Source organism: Anas platyrhynchos, chromosome 3 (genome assembly GCF_047663525.1).
Source record: "Anas platyrhynchos isolate ZD024472 breed Pekin duck chromosome 3, IASCAAS_PekinDuck_T2T, whole genome shotgun sequence".
NCBI lineage: Eukaryota > Metazoa > Chordata > Aves > Anseriformes > Anatidae > Anas > Anas platyrhynchos.
In genome coordinates, this window is record NC_092589.1 from 62,917,069 (window position 1) to 62,938,869 (window position 21,801).

At 40.8% G+C, this 21,801-nt stretch overlaps 1 protein-coding gene and 1 long non-coding RNA gene across 2 annotated transcripts in view; both read right to left on the reverse strand.

Annotated features, from left to right (window-relative positions):
- LOC101800212 (ectonucleotide pyrophosphatase/phosphodiesterase family member 1) overlaps window positions 1–15,669 on the reverse strand; it is a 55,909-nt gene extending 40,240 nt beyond the window's left edge. The window contains exons 1-2 of the mRNA XM_038176886.2: window positions 15,384–15,669; window positions 813–885 (exon numbers count right to left, since the gene is read on the reverse strand). Of these exons, the coding sequence (XP_038032814.1) occupies window positions 813–885; window positions 15,384–15,629 (319 nt within the window). The 5' untranslated portion in view covers window positions 15,630–15,669. The remainder of the gene's footprint in view (window positions 1–812; window positions 886–15,383) is intronic.
- Window positions 5,738–15,372, reverse strand: LOC113843230 (uncharacterized). Its single transcript, XR_003496449.2, has 2 exons — window positions 6,525–15,372; window positions 5,738–6,270 (listed from the first exon to the last, which is right to left on the reverse strand). It is a non-coding gene; the product is annotated as an uncharacterized lncRNA (long non-coding RNA).
- Window positions 15,670–21,801: the final 6,132 nt, after the last annotated feature.

The window sequence follows — 21,801 nt, forward strand, 5'->3', positions numbered from 1 at the left end:
GAAGAAGCCCAGCTCCACATGGCACTTTATTATGTTTGAAGTACTACCCTGAGACACAGGAAAAGTTGTTCTAAATCAGACATAGAGATATGAACTTGAGAGTACTGCTCATTGGTTTATTTTTTTTTGTTCAGTTTTAATGTGAGAAAGGCAAAGCCTTCTTCCACTAAAAATTTCTGCAGGACTGTGTGTAAAACAGATTAACTTTGTAATTTTTCTAGATCTTCATCATGAATAATGTTGTTCCCAAAGTGAAGCTTAATTTCTTAAAACATGTTTCTTAACCTTCTACCTGAAGAAATTTCAACAGAAAAAAAAATCACGTATTTTTCAGGACAGAAAACAGCCAAAGGAATTCCACAAGGAACATTTTCAGACAAGAATTCTAACCAGTAAAAAAACAACTTTTTTTCATAGTTGACTGGAAAAGATGAAAAAATAAATGTTCCAGGACAACATGGAATAGAAATTGTTGCGTGTTGTGTTTTTTTGTTTTTTTAAATAGTGAACTGAGAAAAGTCAGCCACGTGACATCACCACAGTGACAGCTGAGATACAGGGAAGCTGCCAGACCAGTCACTGACTGCCAGGATCAGTTTACCTTTCAGTTAAGTACACAGGTACTGAGTACACCTGTGGTTTGTTTCCTGGTATTTTCATACCACTCTAACTGAAGCTATTTCAATCAATACATCCAGTCCTCTTCATGTAACAAGAAAGGGTGACGTTCTGATAATATTAAAAGTAATTTACAGAAGAGGGAAAAAAAGGAATTGCTTAGAAATATTTTTGATAAAAGACATGTCAGTTACCATCCTTTGAACAGCTTGGCTTCAGGCCAAATATACATCCTAGGATTGTCGTCAACATGCAGACACAAAGTACCTGTGGGACAAGAAGGAAAAGAAAACAATCTTCAGTGATCACTGAATGGTTCTGATAGCCCTCATTTCCTCTATAATGATGAACAATTGTACTGAAATTGATAAACATACAGATTCAGAGGCTGATCGCACCACTCTCACAAGCAGTTTTCACTCAAAGAAGCAGTAATGTTTGCAATTAATGGCCCATGCATGAAGGTTCTCTAGACTAGGCCTGTGCATGGGAAGGGAAGAGGAAGGGGAAGGGGAAGGGAAGCTCATGTTTAGACACGTATACGTTTTCTACAGAACTTTATTTCTTCCACTTCTTCCTTCCTTCTGGGCTGTTCTAAGAAAGTGAAGCGAGTTATGCCATTGACCACAGACTACAAACAAAAGCCTTGGCCCTTAAGTGATACCTATAATTTTCTTAGGCAGGAAAACCTTTTCCCACTTCCTAGAATGTAGTTCAGTGTTGGTCTATACTATGGCAAGCAACTGTGGGATGTCACATTAGACTGACCACAGTGTCTTACACTGACCAGAAACTACCACCATGCTTATTTTGGATTCTCAATATATTAAAGTTATCAAACAAGCACCATATTGTTCACGCTCAGTATTTAACACAAGATCTAATGCCTACTCAAATATAGATCAAGATTACTTCTAAGCTCATAAGCACTGAATTTGGTCCATAAACTTTAGGAATAGTGTGCATTTTTAGGCATTGAAATGGAATACTGTATATTTTAGGCATTGGAATGGGCTGCCCAGGGAAGTGGTGGAGTCACCATCCCTGGAAGTCTTTAAAAGACATTTAGATGTTGAACTTAGTGATATGGTTTAGTGGAGGACTTGTTAGTGTTAGGTCAGAGGTTGGACTCAATGATCTTGAGGTCTCTTCCAACCTAGACAATTCTGTGATTCTGTATATATTATCACTACCTTTACAGAAATTAAAGGGAATTTAGGAAAGCCAGCAATGCATTCAACGCTGTTATTCTGTCCAAATGTAAAATGTAATAAAGTGCTTTGTCTTTCAGGACTTTTTGCAAACTACCTTAAGAAAAACAATGCACAAGACTTTCTTATTCAGAGGTATTTGGTGAGGTAAATACAGCAGAGAACATACATCACCTTTCTGGTCATCCTCTTCTGACAAAAATGACTTTCAAACAACAGTTTGAATTTTCAGACAGCCTTTAATAAACTTAATGTACATGCCTACACGAAGTCTTTATATTTTTTCTACTTCTCCATCAGCAAAAGCTGCTGAATCAGCCTTTTGAGTGCAATGCAGCAAAAACTCACAGAATCAGAGAAAGGTTGGGCTGAAAGGGATCTCTGGAGGCCATCTGGTCCAAGCCTCCCTGCTCAAGCAGGGCCAGAAAGAGCTTGTTGACCAGGACCTGCTCAGGCAGCTTTGGAAGATCTCCAAGGAGGGAAACTCAGTAACCTCTCTAGCAACCTGTGCCAGTGCTCTGTCACCCACATGGTACAAAAGTGCTGCCTGGTGGTAAGACTGAACCTCCTGCATTCCAGTTTGTGCCCACTGCCTCATCATGTTTTAACTCACCACATCTTAAAATGCGCCCAACTGTTTCTCAAATGCACCTTTTAAAACTATGAGTACATGAGTGACTAAAGACAATACACAGTTCATAAAACAGTTTTATTCACTAAAGATTACAAATATAGCATTAAAAAATAGGAATTATTGACTGGATCTGATCAAACTTTATCCTAGAATTCTGCACCAAGCAAGACTGTCTTCTTGAATTATTTAATATAATGTCCAGAGGAGAAAACAATTACTTTTTCAGTTCAAATCTGTCTTTGAATTGACAGAAGGAAAATAAGACAATAAGAAAATTTGCATTATCAACACACCTGCCAGATATAGTACAAGTGATGAAAAGTAACAAGTACCCAATAATTCAGTTCTCAAGAATGACAGAACTGCAAAACTCTTTACACATTTTTTCCCTTCCTTGTTTTTTGTTTTTTTTTTTTTGGTTTTTTTGTTTTTTTTCCCTAGCAAAATAACATGAAGTAACAAGATTTTTTTTTTTTTTTTTTAAGTCAGTATCAAAAGTATTATGTTCCATGGAAATTGTTCTGGACCTTTGAAGACTTCCATCTGAAATACCACCTAGATAAGTATGTGCACAGTGAGGTAGGTAGCACATCAGATGCTAGATTTCAAAGCCCAGAAAAATCAGTGGAAAGAGTGAAAACTGTTACTGTTCCTTTTATTTATATATTATTATTCAGAATATAGAAGCTTCATTTGGTTATAAAAAGCCAACTTGAATATATTTTATTTCAGGGTGATGATGTATTGATTTCTCTACTTCTAACGTGCAATGCTACCAAGCTTGAAGAGTAGAATGTCCTCTGATATGTAACCACAAACAGGCCTTAAACAAAAACCACTCTATCCTGAGTGTAACTCTAATCCTGAGATTTGGGGACCAAGCATTACAAAGACCTATTTTTGTATTGTGTTACAGATTTTTAGTTTTACACTTTCCTGAACATGCCTAATTTCAACTAGCAAAGGCATGAAAGTATTATGTTCACTATGGCATATAAATCTCTTTTGGGTTTGAAAATGTTAATGCTTTTGACGAATTAGTTCAACTCATGTTTCCTGTAAGCAATACTCTGGAAACCACAGTGCATCATAAATCACAGCACATTGCCAGTGGCCAGTGCTCTGCTTGTCTACTATAAAACAGTTCTGTTCTCAAATTTTTTGCATAAACAAGAAAAACAAACATGGTCCTGGTCCTTACCTGGTATACTATGTCCACCTATAATAAAAGAGCTGAAAACTTGTATTGAATCAATATGTTGGATATTCAGGCCTTTGCTTTCTTAACACTAACCCTACTACTTTAAATTTTAGTCTTAAAAAATCTTTTACTGTAGAATTCTAAAGCTCTTTTTTCTTCAGAGCTTAATAAAGAGGCTTCACAAGAATGGCAGCTTAGAGCCAAGGCATTTGATTATGTTCTGGGACAGCCAACTGAAACCTCATACACTAAACCATGTACTTATTTTGAACCAAAGCTTTACCTTGAACCTAAATGATTTTAGTCATCTGGATATTCCCCACACATATGGCACAAATGTTCTGCTATACCAACTAAACCCAACAGCAGTAACAGGTCCTGCAGGAGTTGTTACACTAATAGTTGACACCTTGTCAGTGAAAATGCTCCAAGATCATCAGTTCTGCAGATGACAACAGAAGACAGCTCTTAAATAAGACTGCCCAGGTACAGAGACATTGCGCTACTATAGCCCAAAGGTGTACTAATTTACTGTGCTATATGGGACCTCACTGCAACAAATAGGTTACTAATATAACCTGAACTATTTTGCATATGACTAGCTCAAGTTTGGGATGCTGCAATGTACTGCATAAAGGTTTTATTATTATGTTTTTAATTTATGTTTGTTGCTATATAGAAACAAGTACCTGCACATATTGCTTAAGGTTTCATATCAGGAACCTTGTTAGAACCTTGCAGCATCATGCTGCAAGCACCAGACTCAGCTGTCCACCACACCTCACTTGTTCTCTCTCTCATTCCTCACCATCCCACCACCCCGCAAAAAGCAAGAATTGAGAAGAAAAACATGCAATAAAGAAAGAATATGGGAATCTAAAACATAACAGGAAGGCAAATAAAATTAAAGAACCAGACCTCATTACAGACAAGAGTAGCACATGAACTTTTTACGCTCTGTAACTTGAGAGATTACTAGGACAAAATGTCAGATTTGGTTTTAATACAAATATTTGAGAAAAGTTTCTAAGCCAACACACTAACAACTGCAGAGGAGAAAATGTCCTGTTTTAAAAATATTTTCTGAGAAAGTTTGTTTTGGAATCAGAAACATTGTCATCTAGGGATGAATCTCTGTCCCATCACTGCTTCCTTTATGTGGGAGGACACAATAAAAGCTTTGCCTTGTAAACATTATGGTGGTTGGGAATAGGTGGTTGTGTGTCTGGAGGACTGCAATCCCAAAAACATTTCAGAAGCTTTTTATTTTGAGCTGGGCAAATGGCAATATGATAACATGGTTAGAGAGCAGATTGTTTCCGACGCTTCTCCATAGAGAAGAAGTTGAAGAGAATTTCACCAGGGGTTTCAGAGAGCTGGTAGAAGGGCCACAAAGGCAGTACACATGCAGGCTGCACGTATCAGATTCCAAAGAGACTGATCAGCTGCAAAGCAGTTCTTAGTGATACACAGGGAAACCTCTCACCAGCCTTAGCTGCTGTCACCTGTCCTTTGTAAAAGAACAACAAACTTCTTCTGAGATGGTCTGTTTCTCTTCACTTTTCCCTAGTTTCATTCATCACTCCTACACTCCCTCCACTCTTCTATTTTGTATTTTCTAAGGCAAAGAACACATGGATATTTCTTTTAAGGAATAACCATTGGGGATTACCTTTCTTCCTGTGTTGACTGACCTTCCTCGCTCTTTGCCTATCATGTACTCAGCTGCTTTCCATCTTCCTTTTTTAATCCCTGGTGTTCCATGTCAATCCAAGGTTGAAGACACATCCATTAACTAACCACTATGTTACTAATAAAGAAGCTGTGCAAATAGTGGATTTTCATTCTAACCTCCATGACTGACTCTGGCAGTTGTTGTGTCATGTCTGTCTATGAAGTGAGCACGTCTAGACTGGGTTGTTACTGCCAGTATTACAAAACCCATGGAATTTTCCAAAACCACCGGGATCTGGATCTGTGAAGGGCTTATTATTTATTTATTTTTTTTAATTTTTTTTAACCATTTTGTGTGCCTAAAATAGATGACTGAAGACATGGACTTTAACACCAAAAGATCTTTGAGAAATAATTTAATTTGCTAAAGTGTAAAGAACATAGTAATATATACTGAATTTCAAGTAAGAACATAGGCTCCTTCTGTCTTTATAAAGAGCATTGTTAAAAGTGCAGAAAACATTTTACAGATTAAAAAAAAAATAATAAAATACTTATCTACACTTGCCAAAGGCAGCAGAACATTTGCTCACGCTTATAAAAGCTATTTTTAAACAGGGATAGCCCTCACCAACTCAGCTTTATTCACAAACAGGAGGATATTTAAGACTTTCTACTAAACTGAAATGAAGTGGATATTTCATCCACACCAGCACAGCCACATAGCTAAATAGGTCACGAAAACGAAGTAATCAACACTGAAACAAGTTCATCGCACACATCCTTCTTCCTTCCTTCATCTCCATTTTTCCACGTTAGTAAATATTTTTATGTTCTCCAAAGACATGCTTCTGTTGATCCACATTCCATGCCTGGAGCCCACAGGGGAAAAGGAGCAGCAGAGGCTTGCAGATCCTGGTTGTCCTGAAACACTGAAAGTGACTGAATTATCCTGAAGTCAGTGGAGGCAAAAGTTGGGGTTTGCTCCCAAAACCTCTTCAGAACTACACAAAATTGTTTTTCTTCACAGACAGGCATGCAGAAGGTCTACCCATGCTGTTTCTACGGAATGATCTCAGACTGTTATTACATACTATTGCAGCCTAAGGTCATTCAACAGACAGGAAAGTTTTAAAGGCAGCTCACGCCACTGTAAGATATCATAAAAAGCCTTCAAGGAGCTTACCAAAGAGCTGGGACTTGACTTGGTGGGGGAAATATCAGCAGAAAACATTATCATACTACAGCTCTCAAGTACCTTCCAAAACTATTTAAGTGTCTAGTTTTAACAAGAAAGAGACAAAAATAAAACAGTTAGCAGCTGTCAGCTCAGCTCTAAAATATTTTTCTTATTTGTTGCTTATGCAACCATATAGGTACAGTATGTTCTCTGGGAAAGTATTTAATACACAAACTCACATCAAAGCACATACATTTTACCACTGGCTGCCTTGTTTTTAAAGTATTTGCCATGTGAGAATTTAGAGGGAGACAAAATTACAAGTATATACTAGTTTAAAAAGAGGAAAAAAAAAAAAAAAACAAACAGGAAATTTAACTTCTCTCTAAAGAAATTAAATTACCAGAGAGCAGCTGACTCTGCTATTAAATAAGCAGGTAGATTTATTTATTTTTTTTTTTTATAAAGACTTAAGAATAAACAGGACTGAAAAGTGTTCCTGAGGGTAAAAGTACCTTTTAAAAAATTGTACCATTCTTTCAAAAATGATTTTACTTAGCACAGCAAACTATGAACACAATAGACAGAGACCACTATCTACTTTAGTGATAGCAACACATGAGAGCATGGTTACATAGAAAAAGAAGTTGTCAGCACTGTGCCATGCCAAATTTACAGCCCAAGCAAGCTGCACTTGACCTATGAATAAAAGCACGAGTGGAGAAGAAAATTAGGCCTTGAGCCGTCTTTATGCTCATCCTCTTCCAAAAGTCTATTTTCAAGACTAAATCTAAAGCTGCTTTTATATATAGTATTGTCGTAAGATCTGTAACAAGTGTACAGAGGGAGCTGCTTCAACTGAGTACTGATAATGCTACCAAACATACCAAGTAAGCCCATGGTCAACTCCATTTTTTCTGCTGCAGATGTTGGAGCTACTGTCGTGGCAGCAACTTTAGACTTAACAGGAAGACATGATGACCTTATAGAGCAAGTGAAGAAATTCTGTAAGATGCTGTAAAACCATAGGGAGTGGAAAAAATTAGAGATCCACAAATGGGTACAGGAAGAAGACAGGACAAATAAGGTATCAAAGTGATTCACTATGACCCTCTACTAAGCTCAGATACCCAGTCACAGGCACATCTTTAGCCCTGGTTCCTTTCGACATTTTCCAAAGTGAAAGGCTGACAGAGGCCATTATTTACCTCTACATCCTTTGAATGTAGTCCTTCAAAAAAAAAAAAAAAAAAAAGTCAAATGTTTGTTTCTTCACAACACTGAAACTTTGTATTTCGACCAAAGAGCACTTAAGAACTGGACCATTTTATCCTGTCAAACAGAAAGAGCACCATAAACAATACAATTTGATTATTGCTATAGCTGCTAACACAAAATCAAAGTTATACATTTTATGATTCTAAGAATAATAAAAAATTAATGTCTCAAATTTGTGCCCAAATACTACTGCATATTAAAAAGCATCTATTTAGATCAATTTGCCTATAAACTTTTGCACAAGAGAACTGCAAAATCGTACATCCGAGTTTTTTCCAGTACTAGAAATATTATGTCTTCTCTCATTAATTCTCCTTTCTTCTTAGCTCTTACTCACTCAGTGCTGAAGAGCTAAGCAATAGCCAATAGTCAAAAGCCCTTACTCTACTTTTTGGAATGTGCCCTCCACCACACTGCATTTACAACAAGATCCACTCCTGCCTTATAAGAACCCTTATGGAAACTTCTTACGTAATTGACCTGTGCAACATCTGTGCAGGAAACAAAAGTTTGGTTGTTTTGTTTTTAGTGCAGAAATCTTTTTTTTTTTTTAAAAAAAAAAAAAAAAACACCTTTGTGTTGATATATTTCCTGTGTTATTTTCAAAATTCCAACACTGATCATTGTAAAATAGCTTCTCTGAAAATAGCATGTACTAATGTTTCATTCAACTGGAACACTACTGTAATGCACCACAACAACAACTTCAATTAAAGCATTCTTTAACACAAGTATTTAGCCAGTTCCCACTGAGTATGGTCACAGTGATGTTTACCAGTATATTAATTTTTATACTAATGGCTCCATAGCAGGAAACTCTGCAAGCCTTCCACATTTTCAGAACCTTTAATGTGCTCCATTCCTCCTTTCAGCTGAAATCAATAAAAATGTACCTTCCACAGTAAGTCGAAACAGAACAATTCAGCCATTGTGTAATTCTATTGATATTAGTGAAAGAACACCAAGGGAAAGTGTTGAAGAGCTGAAGCTGGAAGGAAGCCTTGCATAATTTTCTATCTTTGACCTCACCTAAAATCTAAGAGCTTTAACGCAGTAACAGACATTTGTTCTGATTTCAAGTTAATAACCACAGCTACAGAAGGTTAAACTTTAAACTCTTAATTGGTCTCTTATTGCGTTAGCATCTAAGAGGAGGTGGTACCAGGACCAAGAACCTTCTCCCTGCTCCCGGGAGTTGGCTGCCTGTGCTGGGGTCCAGCTCTGACATTGGTGCAGCTGCTGAGAGCACTCTTTGGGAAATCCCAACCAGCCCTAAAGACAGCTATTTGACAAAAAGCCAGCAGAAGCCTCAGCAGGGTCTCTCCCAAACCTCTTTTGGGAGCTGCATTTAGGCAGTCTTTGTCCTTATCCCCTGTCTGAGCTGGGTTATGGCCACCCTGCAGCCTTGTCCACCTTGGCTAAACACCTCATTGATCCAGACCCTGACCCCTAACTCACACACTTGACTTTATTCCCTGACCTTGGACCTGCTTCATCACTACAGACCCATCTGGCAGTCTAGACTAGTAGCCAAACATGGTTTGTGTTCCCAAACCTGCTTTGCTCACCATGTACCTCACCAGCAAGGCCACTGCCTGCGTTGGCCTTGTTGTCCTACCTACAGGCTTACTTTCTCCTCCAGCACAACCTGCCCTTGTCTGGTCCCTGACAATTACTGCAAAATTAAAGAAATGCTCAAGCAGGACCTCTGAGCACACATGGCACTAATCACAGCCCCAGTCACTCATTTGTGTGGTCTGAGCAGACCAAATGGCTGATCCTAGCACACTACAGTCTAATCCATCAGCAGATAGTCTAAACTAAAATTCCCAGGCACAATGTGGGTGTTTTCAGCCATGAAAACAGCCAGGGATGTTGACAGAAGCGTGCACGTCCCACAGCTGGATGTACTTAGATCGATCCCCAGCTTGGCACTGTGGCTGTAGCCAATGAAACCAAAACCACTCACACACTACACTCAGAGGTGAGACTGAAGCCTGCAGGATGGTTTTCAGCCTCCAGCTCAGATACATAAGGGTATCTCATGGCCTGTCCTAAATGCCACCCTGTTCTGTCCATGCTGGCAGCACTGCCTAACCTTCCCAGCTCAAAGTGAGCTCAAGTATGCTACAAAAGCTGCAGTCACACCTGGCTGTTGCCTAGCCAGACACAAAGTGACTTTCTCTCAGGTCAGAAAGCAACTCTGAGACACTGCAAGGATCAGCCTAGCCTGCAGTAAAGTTCTAACGAGTCCCAAGTACAATTACTACACAGGCAGTCCCTGTTCTCCCCGGTGAAGATTTCTATGTAAACTTTTGGTTTGGAGGGTTTTGTTTGTTGTTTAAAAACAGACTAAACCTTAATTCCTGCAAGTGCTTCTTTGGATCATGTTTTTATTTAGTATCAGCTTCTGTCATCTGGGGTAGGATATGCTGGTGAGCACTGAAGCAAAGCACAAGTTAAGCATGAATACAAGTTATCCCTGGGGGAAAAAAAAAAAAGTCTTCACAGTTGGAGTGGCTGAAGGTTTCTTAGCTTTTTACAGCATGAGAGTGAGATGATTTCTCCCTTCAATACCCAGCATAGATGTAGCCACATGAAGAAAAGTAAGGAAATTATGGGTTTACTACTCCACATGCATAATGAGAACTATTTGCAAAGCCTTCCTTAAAAAATGAAATGACTGAAGAACTCCATTAAAAAGATTATGATCTTAAGTTTGGCCAAAAACTGACATTTTGTTTAAATGGATTAAATCAAGCAACAATTAATGTATTGTTTATACATCAATGGGTAACAAGTATATGTACTTTTAGTCAGATGCATTTACACAATATCAACAGCAAATGCAGTAAGAAAACTTCCAACAAACATCATTTTTTACTGCATCTTCAGAATTCAAAACATATACAACTCTCCAACTCTAATGGTTGTTCTTCTGATAGAACACAGGAAAGACATTTACTGTAAGAGATCCTGTTTCCAAACACCAAAATGGAGTTTCCTACTAAATATTATCATACTGGAGACTGGCCAAGATCTACCTTAATATTTTCTAAGCAAATAGCACTTCAAAGGCTACATATACTATGGCCACCCTGTCACTGTCATTTTTACTTTTTATATCGCCAAAGGACATTTGGCACCATAAATAATAATAATAATCACTTGGCGAGCAATCACTTTAATATTACCGTTAAGCTGCGGGGAGTTTCTTGGGCCCCATTTGAGCCTAGTCCAACACTCTCAGAGGAGCAAGTAATTTCAGTAAGTGCCACTTTTCCTTACTCAAAAAGGAGAAGAAAAAAAGGCATAATGCAAGACAGTACAAAAAGGCTGACATTGAATAGTTTGCTGAGAGACAAAAAAGATTAGAGAAAACACTTCATGTGGAGCCCATGCCTCCCAAACTCAGGCACAAAGTACAGTACCCTCGAATCAGCTGGATCCACTGCCAAGGAACTGGAACCGACACAATACCTGTACTAAAGTTTCTTAAGACAATAATCACAAAGTTAGGGCTCAAGCACTTTCATGGCATTGAATTTCCTCTCCTCTCATCAGTTACATTCATGCCTGAGCAATAAACACACAGGGAAAATCCATGGGTGTGGAAGAGCTTTCTGTGCTGTCTCCCCCCAGAACAAAGGCCCCATCACAGCAACTGCAGAAGGCAGAGAAGAGTTCATCCAGTCACCACACCCACAGCAGGAGCTGAAAGTATGCACACAGACTTTGAAGGGTCAGGGATTCACACAGCTGAGTCCTGAAAACCTCCAAAGATAGAGGCTACACAGGACCTCTGGGCAGCCTGTTCAAACACCTAGTTATCCTCACTAGGATGGTTCCCCCTTACACCCAGTAGGAACCTCTCTTGCTCAATTTATGACCATTGCCTCATGCCCATGTAGCCTAGGTTCATCTTCTTGATGACATCCCTGGAAGTGTGGGATGGCTAGTGTTATGGGTGTGATCTAATCCCCATTCAAGGCATCTCCCCAAGCTGAGCCCATCCACCTCCCTTGGCCTCTCATCACAGAAGAAAAGCTCCAACCCCAACCACTTTCATGGACCTCTACTGAACCCACTCCGGTTTAATTGATCTTTCCTGTACTGGAGGGGCCAAACCCAGGCACAGTGTTCCAGATGGGCTCTAGCTGGTGATGACGACAGGGAAAGAAAAAACTTCTGATTTATCACACCTAACTTACACTGCTTGGCAAAAAGCCTAACTGAGAATGGTACAGAGACTCCCAGGAATGCCACAGAATCACTGAATGGTTTGGGTTGGAAGGAACCTTACAGACCACCCACTTCCAACCCCCCTGCCATGGGCAGGGACTCTTACCACTAAATCAGGTTGCTCAAAGCCCCATCCAGCCTGGCCTCAAACACCCCCAGGGATGGGGCACCCACAGCTTCTCTGGGCAACCTGTTCCCATGCCACACCACCCATCTCTAGCACGGAAGCATGCTAAAAGCCTGCCTCACAGACTTCCATCTGCAGATGCTTACAACATTTTATCCCAAAAATTTGGTCTAACCTTGAAGCTGATAAGGAGCTCACTAACCATCCAAAATAAAAGGCAACCACATCTACAGGAGTTCAACCACACATCCTGTATTGGTCCTCACGGCATCTGTACTGGTCTGTACCCAGCTTTAAAACTGAGAATGGCTTCTGGGAGCGCATACCAAGAGTCACGCTGTCTGAACTTGGCACAAAAAGCTGTTTAAATTCACAGGGTATTACACAAGCTCTATCCACCCTCCCAGTGAAGTGCAGAAAGCAAACGAAGAAAATTTCAGAACTCTGTTTTGTGTTTGGCACATGCCTAAAACACTGATCTTTAAAAACTGAGCTAACCTTTTTGAAAAAAAGTAAAAGGAAAAAGTGATCCCAGACTTCCACAGTAATTTTACTCTTAATGCTCCATGAAATGCTTCAGTAAATCTTTAAAAGAAACGATCATGCTTTCAAGGTCTCGGCCCAGAGTTTACCTGAATTTTTCTAAACATGAATTCTGAAGCTGTAAAACAAAACAAAAAAAAAACAAAACAACAAAAAAAAAAAACACCTCTAAAGGATCTTTAATTAGAAAGTGTCATTAAAATGAGTTTTCCAGCCCTGTCAAAGGAAAGTCTAAGGCTGTTAACAAGAAAAGTCATCTATTTTGTTACATTCCACCTCCTCCCCCTGACACTTCAGCTGTTTTAAACAAATGGAAAAATTATTTCAGTGAAATGAGTGAACCAGACCAAAATGCAATGCCTGAGAAACACTGGCAGGTTAAAATTGAAAACTTCAAACCAAAGGAAGAATTACATTGCTCATGTGTGGCCAGCAAGCTGTTCAGTCCTACAAAGGCAGCAGGTGCACCTGGAGGGGCCACGAACAGCTTTGAGGGATGAAAGAGCTCAGAAAATGAGCAAAACAAAGGTATGCTTGGAGATTTCAGAACTGTATAGAAGGATCATCTCTCATGGCTGCTCAAGATATTTTCACTCTGTTGCCTTCAGAGAAGCACGATGGGTTAGTAAATGCTGCAGGCCTGTCCCACCAGCCAGGGGATCCTCTCTGCACACAGCGCCAGAAGAGTGACCAGCACCGTGTGAAAACCTACAGCTGAGCTAAAATTATGCGTGCTGCAGCACAAACTGCTAAAAGTGGATGTGATTCTATACCACTTCCTCAACTACCCACATCCTCCCCCAACCATCATACGCTCCAGTAACAATAGCTGAGCACCACCATGTAGCATCGAGAGGCTTCTGCAACCAGAATCCATAGGTTGGCTCTGTGTGGCACAACCATTTCTGCAAGGGAACCCTGCAGATCTTCTGTAGCAGGGAATTTTCACCCCATGGGCAGAAGCCGGTAACACAGAGGGCGTGCTCCCAACCTGCACAGACATCTGTGGGTGGCAGGCACACATACAGGAAGAGGGGAATATGAGCAAGTCCCTGCTTCCCAGAAAGATTTGTTGTTGTTGTTTTTAAACAACAAAAATAAGAGGGGAAAAAATAAAAAGCGTCATCCAGGCACTTACCTGAAACCATCTATACCCAAATAACAGTAGTAGCAGTGGTACATGCAATTCAGGTAAATGCAGGCAAAGGAAGTCTACCTATGCCTACTTTGAACAACATCGCTTTTATTGTTTTCCACTGCATGACCCAGAACACCAAGCAGGTAAGCTAACCCCTTTCTTACCTCAACATTGGAATGACACTACTAACACATTGTAAAATGCAGCAGCTGGTAATAAAAAGAACCTACATTTCCAACTCCAGTTTTTCACCATTCTGACTTCCTAATATGATGTTTGAGCCAAATATGCCCTTGTTTTACTCAGGCCAATATCACCTACAATATTTAGGAACTTTTCCAAGTTCTCTCTGAATACTCTAAATTGTCACTGCCTGCAACAGATCTGAAAGCAATGCTACAGGGTTCATGGTGGTTTATATTTAGAGCTTTCAAATTATTTCTGTACAGACAACGTATACTTCACTTGAAAACTTCAGTCAGCACAGGATGAATGTTTTGCCAGCTGGTCTGGAAAATAAGGACTTGACTCAGAAGTGTGCGTAAGTATGCACAAAAGTTTAAATTTGTGCTCAACACCAGTCTTGAAGTGACTGTTTATATCTAATTATTTTGTTGCATGAGAGTCTAAAAAGGCTAGAGCAACTGCATTGGGTTTGAATAACATGTGATTTTTCACTATCACTACCTGTTTTGAGGACTGGAAAATGATGGGCTGTTTTCATCATCACGGCATTTATTGGAACAGCCTGTCCCTCCCAGAAGAGGGCAAAGTTACGAAACAAGCAACAGCCCTTTACTGATGAAGTCTTTTTAGATGGAAGTACAGTTGCCAGAAAGACGTCCGCATGGAAACTATGATAGAACCTTCAGTGAAATTTGCTATTTTTCTTATGATAAGGTTCTGACAAGCTTGTAAATGCGAGGTACAGCCTGTTATGTCAGGAAGCATGACATAAGTGTAGCTGCGATGGCATGGTGACCAGCTCATTGGGAATAGTAACCACAATACTGAAAGGTCAGGAAGCATGACCTGTATATAGTTGCTCCAGTGTGGCAGCCAGTTCATTTGACACAGTAACCAGCTTACAACAGTACCCCTAAGGTTGGAAAAGCACCTTAATCCTTATGCTGTAATGGATAAGAGAACAGCTTACAGGTGTATGCTCTCTATATATGTGAAGCAATAAAGGCTGCTGCGGTTGCAGAGCAGCTTCCTTCCACGAGTGCCCCGGTTTAACCTTGACAATGACTTTAGCCTCGCAATGATCACACCAGGCAGTCTGGACAGCCTTATTTCCACAGCCCTACAGGAAGGATAATTATAATACAGCAGCGTGGCTAAAACTGGAAGCTGACCTACCTGCTAACAGCGGCTCTGCACGCAGGTCCAGCAGTCCCGGGCTGCGAGCGGCTGCAGGGGCAGTGCCGTGCGAGCCCAGCACGCAGCCAGCTCACTCCTTCCCCCGTCCCTCCGGCTCCCCGCGGCTTTGAAGCCTCCCTGCGCAGATTTCCCCGCAGCCCCCGCCACCACTCACCAGCGACAGCACTTTGTAGGTGTTGGGGTCCTTGCTCCTGCCTCCCGCTGCCTTCTCCGGCTCCTCGGCCACCTCCAGCGCGGGCAGCATGGGCACAGCCGCGGCCCGCGCCTCACCGTCGGCCACCCCCGGCCCCGCGGCGCCCTCCCGCTGCCGCCCGTTGCCCGCCGCCACCATGGCCACCGTCTCCCCGTTGCCCTGCCCGGAGCCCCCCGCTGCCGCTGCCGTCCCCCCGCCGCCCGGCATGCCGCCACCACCGCTCTGCCCGCCGCCCGCTGTTATGAGCCGCGGCCCGGCCCGGCCCCGCCCCGCCCGCCAGCCCCCGCCGAGGCACCGGCTCGGGGCCGTGCCCCGGGGCTGCCCGCTGGCGGCGGCGGAGGAGGGAGAAGAGGCACCGGGAGGGCGCCGTGGGGCTGCCCTGCCCTGCCCGGCGTGGGGGTGGCTGCGGATGCTTCCTGCCCTCCCCGTGCCCGTCTTGGTGCAAATTGGGGGTGGGTGTCCCACGGGAGGTCGGGGGCAGCAGCAGCGGAGCGGCACCATCCACGTACCTAGGAGCCCTTCTACAGACCCTTCCACGTCTTGGGGTTAGCCACGCCAACCTGGTGCAGCCTCTCCCTCCCTATTCTCACAACCTCCATCTCCTGTTTGATACAGGAGACAGACACCGTTAGTTTTTATTAGTGACCCCACTTGCCAGTTCGTTCTGTGTTTGTAGGTACAGCTGTTACTGTTAGTTACACACGGTCTATGAGCCGACCAGGCACCTGCAAGCTGCCCGGAATACCTCGCTCATTTCTCCCAGAGATGTAGAAGCGCTCAGTTGCACTTGTTGAAGTGAAGACAAAGTGTTTCAGATCAATAGTTGCCAAGACTGCTCATGGTTGAAATCACTAAAACATAGCAGCCTGGCAGAAGAGGACCCAGGGACAGAGGTGGACAAGTTGAAGATGAGCCCGCAGTGTGGCCTTGCTGCAAGGAAGGTCAACCTGGGCTGCGTTGGGCAAAGTATTGCTGGCAGGTGGAGGGAGGAGAGCTCTCTACCCAGCACTGCTGAGGACACACCAGTGGGCACAGTGCTGGGCTCCCACATGCAAGAGAGACATGGGCTTGCTGGAGAGGGTCAGTAAAGGACTGATGGAGATGACAAAGGGACCGGAGTGCCTTTCCTATGAGGAAAGGCTGAGAGAGCTGGGACATTTCAGCCTAGAGAAGAGGAGGCTCAGGAAGCATGTCATCAAGTATATTAGTACCTGAAGGGAGAGTGCAGTGAAGATGGAGCTGAGCTCTTTTCGGTAGGGCACAAACTGGAACACAGGAGGTTCCCTCTGAACACCAGGAAGCACTTCTTCACTGTGCGGGTGACAGAGTACTGGCACAGGTTGCCCAGAGAGGCTGTGGAGCCGCCCTCCTGGGAGATCTTCCAAAGCCACCAGTGCATGGTCCTGGGCACCCGGCTCTGGGTGTCCTTTCTTGAGCTGGGGGTTGGAGCAGATGGCCTCCATAGGGCCCTTCCAGCCTCAAACGTCCTATGAAATAACTCACTTTCCATTATTTCTTAAATTTTATGTATAGCTATGTATATTGAAATTGGATTTAGTCTTTCAGTTGTTATGTGATGATGGGTTTGAAATCTTAGGGCTTGAGGATTATATGGCAGGTTTATTTTAACAATCAATATACTCAGAAAAGAGTGGCACTTGCATGGTTTCTGATGAAATCCATGCTTTCTGAAATATAGGTACAGTGAAATGAAAATTTCCTTTGAAAGTGATTTTAATCCCTTTCAAAATGTTGCCTCTCTGTTTTCTATTTCAGCTGAGTCTCATAGTCAAAGAGCCACTACAATTATCCATTTAAAAAAAAAAAATAAAAATGTAAAGATCAAGCATTTATTTAATGTTTATAGAATTAATGGTCTGAAGTACTACTGCAGCTCCCAAGTATATCAAGGGTTACTGCAGGACTGACTACACATGCCTGTTATCATCTTCTGAGGCAGGACTCTGATCTGTTGCAGTTCTGTAGGTGTAGTCTTGAGCATTTCTATTCTGATGGTTCACTTGATGACAGAGAAAAGGAGAAAGCACCAGGAGCTGTGGGCATCAGGCTCTTGAGTCTACAGTAAGATTCATCTTTATTCCATTAATGCAGCATTTCAAACAACAGTGCAACTAAGCGACTGACATATGTTTATGGATTTTGACATGAGTGATAAAAATATCTATACATTCAACAGATTGTCTGATAATTTTAAAAGACTCATGAAAACTAACAGAGCAGAAAGGTTTCATTCATTGAATGTGTTTTTAATAACTAGTGCAACAAAAGGCAATGATAACCTCCCCTTTCTAAAAATGAAATAATATTGCAATAATATGGTTTTTAGTTAAAAAAAAAAAAAAAAAAAAAAAAAAACACATAGCCAGGAAATAACTTTTTTTTTTTTTACAGAAAATTAAAAACTTTCAGCTGATTTTTTAAAGAATTAAAACTTCATTTTTCTTTTTTTTTTTCTTTTTTCTTTTTGTATATAGAAATGTATTTTCTGATTAAGAATAAGTCAAATAGAAATCTCCTTTCTTGTACTAAGTCATCCACTCAGAATTGCAACCAGCACGTTCTGGGTGTTCAATGGAAATGATATATAATTAGATCACAGACAAAAATTTGTCTTTTTTTCCATTTAAAGAAAGGCTATACTGCAGCTGGAGCTAATTTCTAAGTCAAATTCAATTCAATTCAGTAACAATCCATAAACAGCTACTTTTCTATGTACAAATATTTTTGAAACACCCTCAATTTTATAATTTCTTTCTATGTCAATACAAACAGCTAAGGTGCTTCAGGCTAAGCATGGAAAATAATTAACCCATGCTGAAAATAATTAACCCACCAATACGGAGAACATTCATTTCAGCTGACAGAGAGGGTGTCAAGGGTACTCTAGGCAAGAGTAAGGGAAAGCCAACTAGGGTTAAGTTTTGACATTGATGAAATTATGTGAAATTACTTTTCTGTTGAATACTGGAAGACACTGAAGTGTCTTTCAAGTGTTAAACCTTCAGAAATCTACAGTTGCTTCACCTCTTCAGGAGGAGATTGTGAAATACCAGTTAATACCACTTTAATAAATCTGTGGCAAAACACGTAATTGTGCAATGGATTAATGGTAATGATTATGAAGTTTGCAATTCCAGATCAAAGTCTTGGCTGTGGCCACTTCAGCAGAGACTCAGAAAGCTTTGGAAGGAGCCAGGACTTCCACCAGTGCAGCAGTTGGCCCAAGCACTGACTGATTCCAGCTTCCTCACCAAACATAAAGGAGAATGGCATTAAAAACTGCTTTGTGTTTCCAGGTCTCTTTTGCTAAGGGAGTCATCAGAGTTTATCGATTTTAATTGTCATCTGGCCATGAGCTGCAGCAGGGAAGAAAAAAAAAAAAAAGTAGAAGATGTAGTGAGAGGGAAAGGCAGACAAGAGTTCTCCACCTGGTTGCACCTCAATGCTCCTATCACTTGTTTTTTATATATTTTTTTTGTCCAGACGAAGTCCTTAGTGGATGCCTGTTTCTTCAAACTATTGGAGCAAACACCAAGTACCTGCCAAACCCTTGCCTGTCCCCAGTTTTTGAGGGGGCTGTAGCGCAGACAGGAACCGCAGCTGAGTGGCAGGGTGAGCACGCTGCACGTCACTGCATGACTGGACTGTCTCTGGCCAGGTCACAGAGACACTCGCTTATCTCAGCAGGGGAGATGTTTAGCTTGTGGGCAGAGGAGTACCATGACATGAGGTTGCCTGTGATAATCAGCTCCAGACTGGCTGGGGCTTGACCCTTAAACTGCAGCATGAAGCCCCTGCCAGTGGGTGGTGGTGCTGCTGGCAGCTACTTCTTGTGTCATTGTCTCTGATCCTCAGCAGAATATCTGTAGCCATATGAAGGACCAAAAACTCCAGACTAATAGCCTGGATCAGCTTGTTAAAGAACATTACATCTCACTGCCCCTTATGAGAGCTAACGAAGCCATGTTTCTCAGCTCCCACTATAAGGACTTCTCTGGCATTCTTGTATGAGTTGCATTGTAAACTATTCTGAAAATTCACAAAGAAATTAGTAATTTCCATAGTTTCTGAGTTATCATTGCTGGAAGTTTTATTCAGTTCTCAAAGTATGTATAAAACTTTTTTGTTGTTGTTGTTTATTTTTTAATTAAAGAAATCCCTAATAAAGACAAATGAAGCCTGAGGTTTATCTGAAACTGTTTCGCTGTGTCCAGCAGTAATGCCTCAGATGAAGTCAGAAATTCCACGGTGTTTATGGACACACCAAACCACGTGGACTGAGCTGTGTTTTTCAGATTTATATCTGTAAAGCCAGCATCAAGGGATGGTACATAGCTGAACAAGGACCCAAGAATCCAAATGCAAGATAAAGTTTCAGGACACACATTGCAAGACTCAAAATCTGAAGTTTCTATCACACTGTTTGGCAGGAAAAAACTTAGAACAATTCAGCCTTTTATAAATATTTTTTTCAGAACATATAATTTTGCTCTCCAAAATGTCCCCTTTTTGATAAGTACAAATAAATAAATATTTTTTTTTCAAATAACTGCCCATTATTTAGCAGTTTTACTGGTCTTCAAGAAAAATATGATTTAAAAATAATAAACTGATCATGTAGTATTGAAAAAATAGCATAATTGTGCCTGCATTCAGTATTAGTTTGGCATAGAGTATTGCATATTTAATAACCATTAATCCGACTGCTGTTAGATTACTGGCAACAATATAAACAAACAAGCCTTTAATTTTAGCTGTTGTACTTGCTTTGCAGTGATAGCCTGCCTCTAAGCTACATAGAAATCTTATTATTTGATTTCAAAATCAAATGTCTAAAAACCTTTGCACTGTAAAATCCTGACACAGAGACTATGTGTTGGCAGTGTTTGGTGTAAAACACCAGTTATCACCTAAGAAAATACGTGTAAGATGTTTGAATACTTTAATGGTACCCAAGCAAACATTCATTGCAAGACAATTATGTTGTTATTATCAGAGCAATCTCCCTAGAAAGTATGTTTTCAATGTCTAATCTGCCAACCGTATCTAAGAGGTCTGCAAAAGGAAACCTGTTACCAGGAGGAATACCTTTGTACCTACAGTGGAAAAATTGCAGAGAGTTCACAAACCAGAAGAAAAAAATAAGAACACTGTATTGGAGTAAGTAGTCCAGGGAGTTCTTGAAGATGTGATGGGTTAATTCAGTGCTTGTTCTACCGAAACTGATAGTCCTTACAAATCTGAGAGGAGTGCAGAGCTTTTATCACTTGACAATGGCTCAGAGCAATAGTATATGTACTGTAACAGACACTGCAGGTAGCTGGAATTTAAAGAAGATAAAATATTCCTTCACAAGTTAAATTTTGTGTTACTATTTGAAATAGTCAAATAAACAGAAGAAGTACTTGCATTCTCTTCCATGTTGGTCTATGCATGATAGAGACAAGCTCCAATGTACTCCTCTTTCAGTTCCTGCCTTAAAAAACAGGTCTTCTAAGACACCTCTTGAAACTTGGTGTTTCAGGAGGCAACATACAGATAGACCACTGCGAAACTGCATTCACGAACTCTTCTTTGAATAAGACAAATGCATTCTTAGGGCCCAGACACATCACTTGAAATTGCATTGAGAAATCCCATCACATCTCATTGATTTTTCACAACACAGTGACCCAGCAAGCCTCAACACAAACTGAGATTGGAAAAATACATAAATAAATAGGCTTTCAAAACAGATAAACAACTGGAGGCATAGATTTGGAAAAATAAAATAAAAAATCTGAGGAACTTAGGAATGCACATCCTGCACCTCCAGACCGACTTATATTCTTAAATTATGTGGGCACTTTAAATCTGCCTTCATTTCATGCCTAAGAGAACAACAACTGCTGCATTAAGTCAGATTAAACAGCAGTCAGAGATCTGCAACTAAGAACATTCTTGAGCCAGAAGGAAGGTCTCCTGCTGTTTTAGATGATTTTTCATTTTATCTAACCATTTTCTGAACACATGCACACATTTAGTATCTACCCCATTCTGCAGTAGGAAGTTTTACTGTTTGTTCTTAGTTTCTGAAGAAAAACGTCTTTTTATTTTACTATTTATCATCATCATGCAAAAATATGTAGGTCAATGTAATTTCAGAAAGTTGTGCCCTGTAGACTAGTGTTACCATTCACATGCTGCACATTTCAGCAGCTACAGGCGTTGGCATTCATATAACCTTTTTACTGGAAGCAAGTGCACGGAATGCCAAGTTTGTATTTCACTGCTGGAACAACATCTATTTCATATGGACATACTAAATGTCATCTCAACTAAAACAAGGCTCTGGAAAACATATTTCAAAGATTACCCA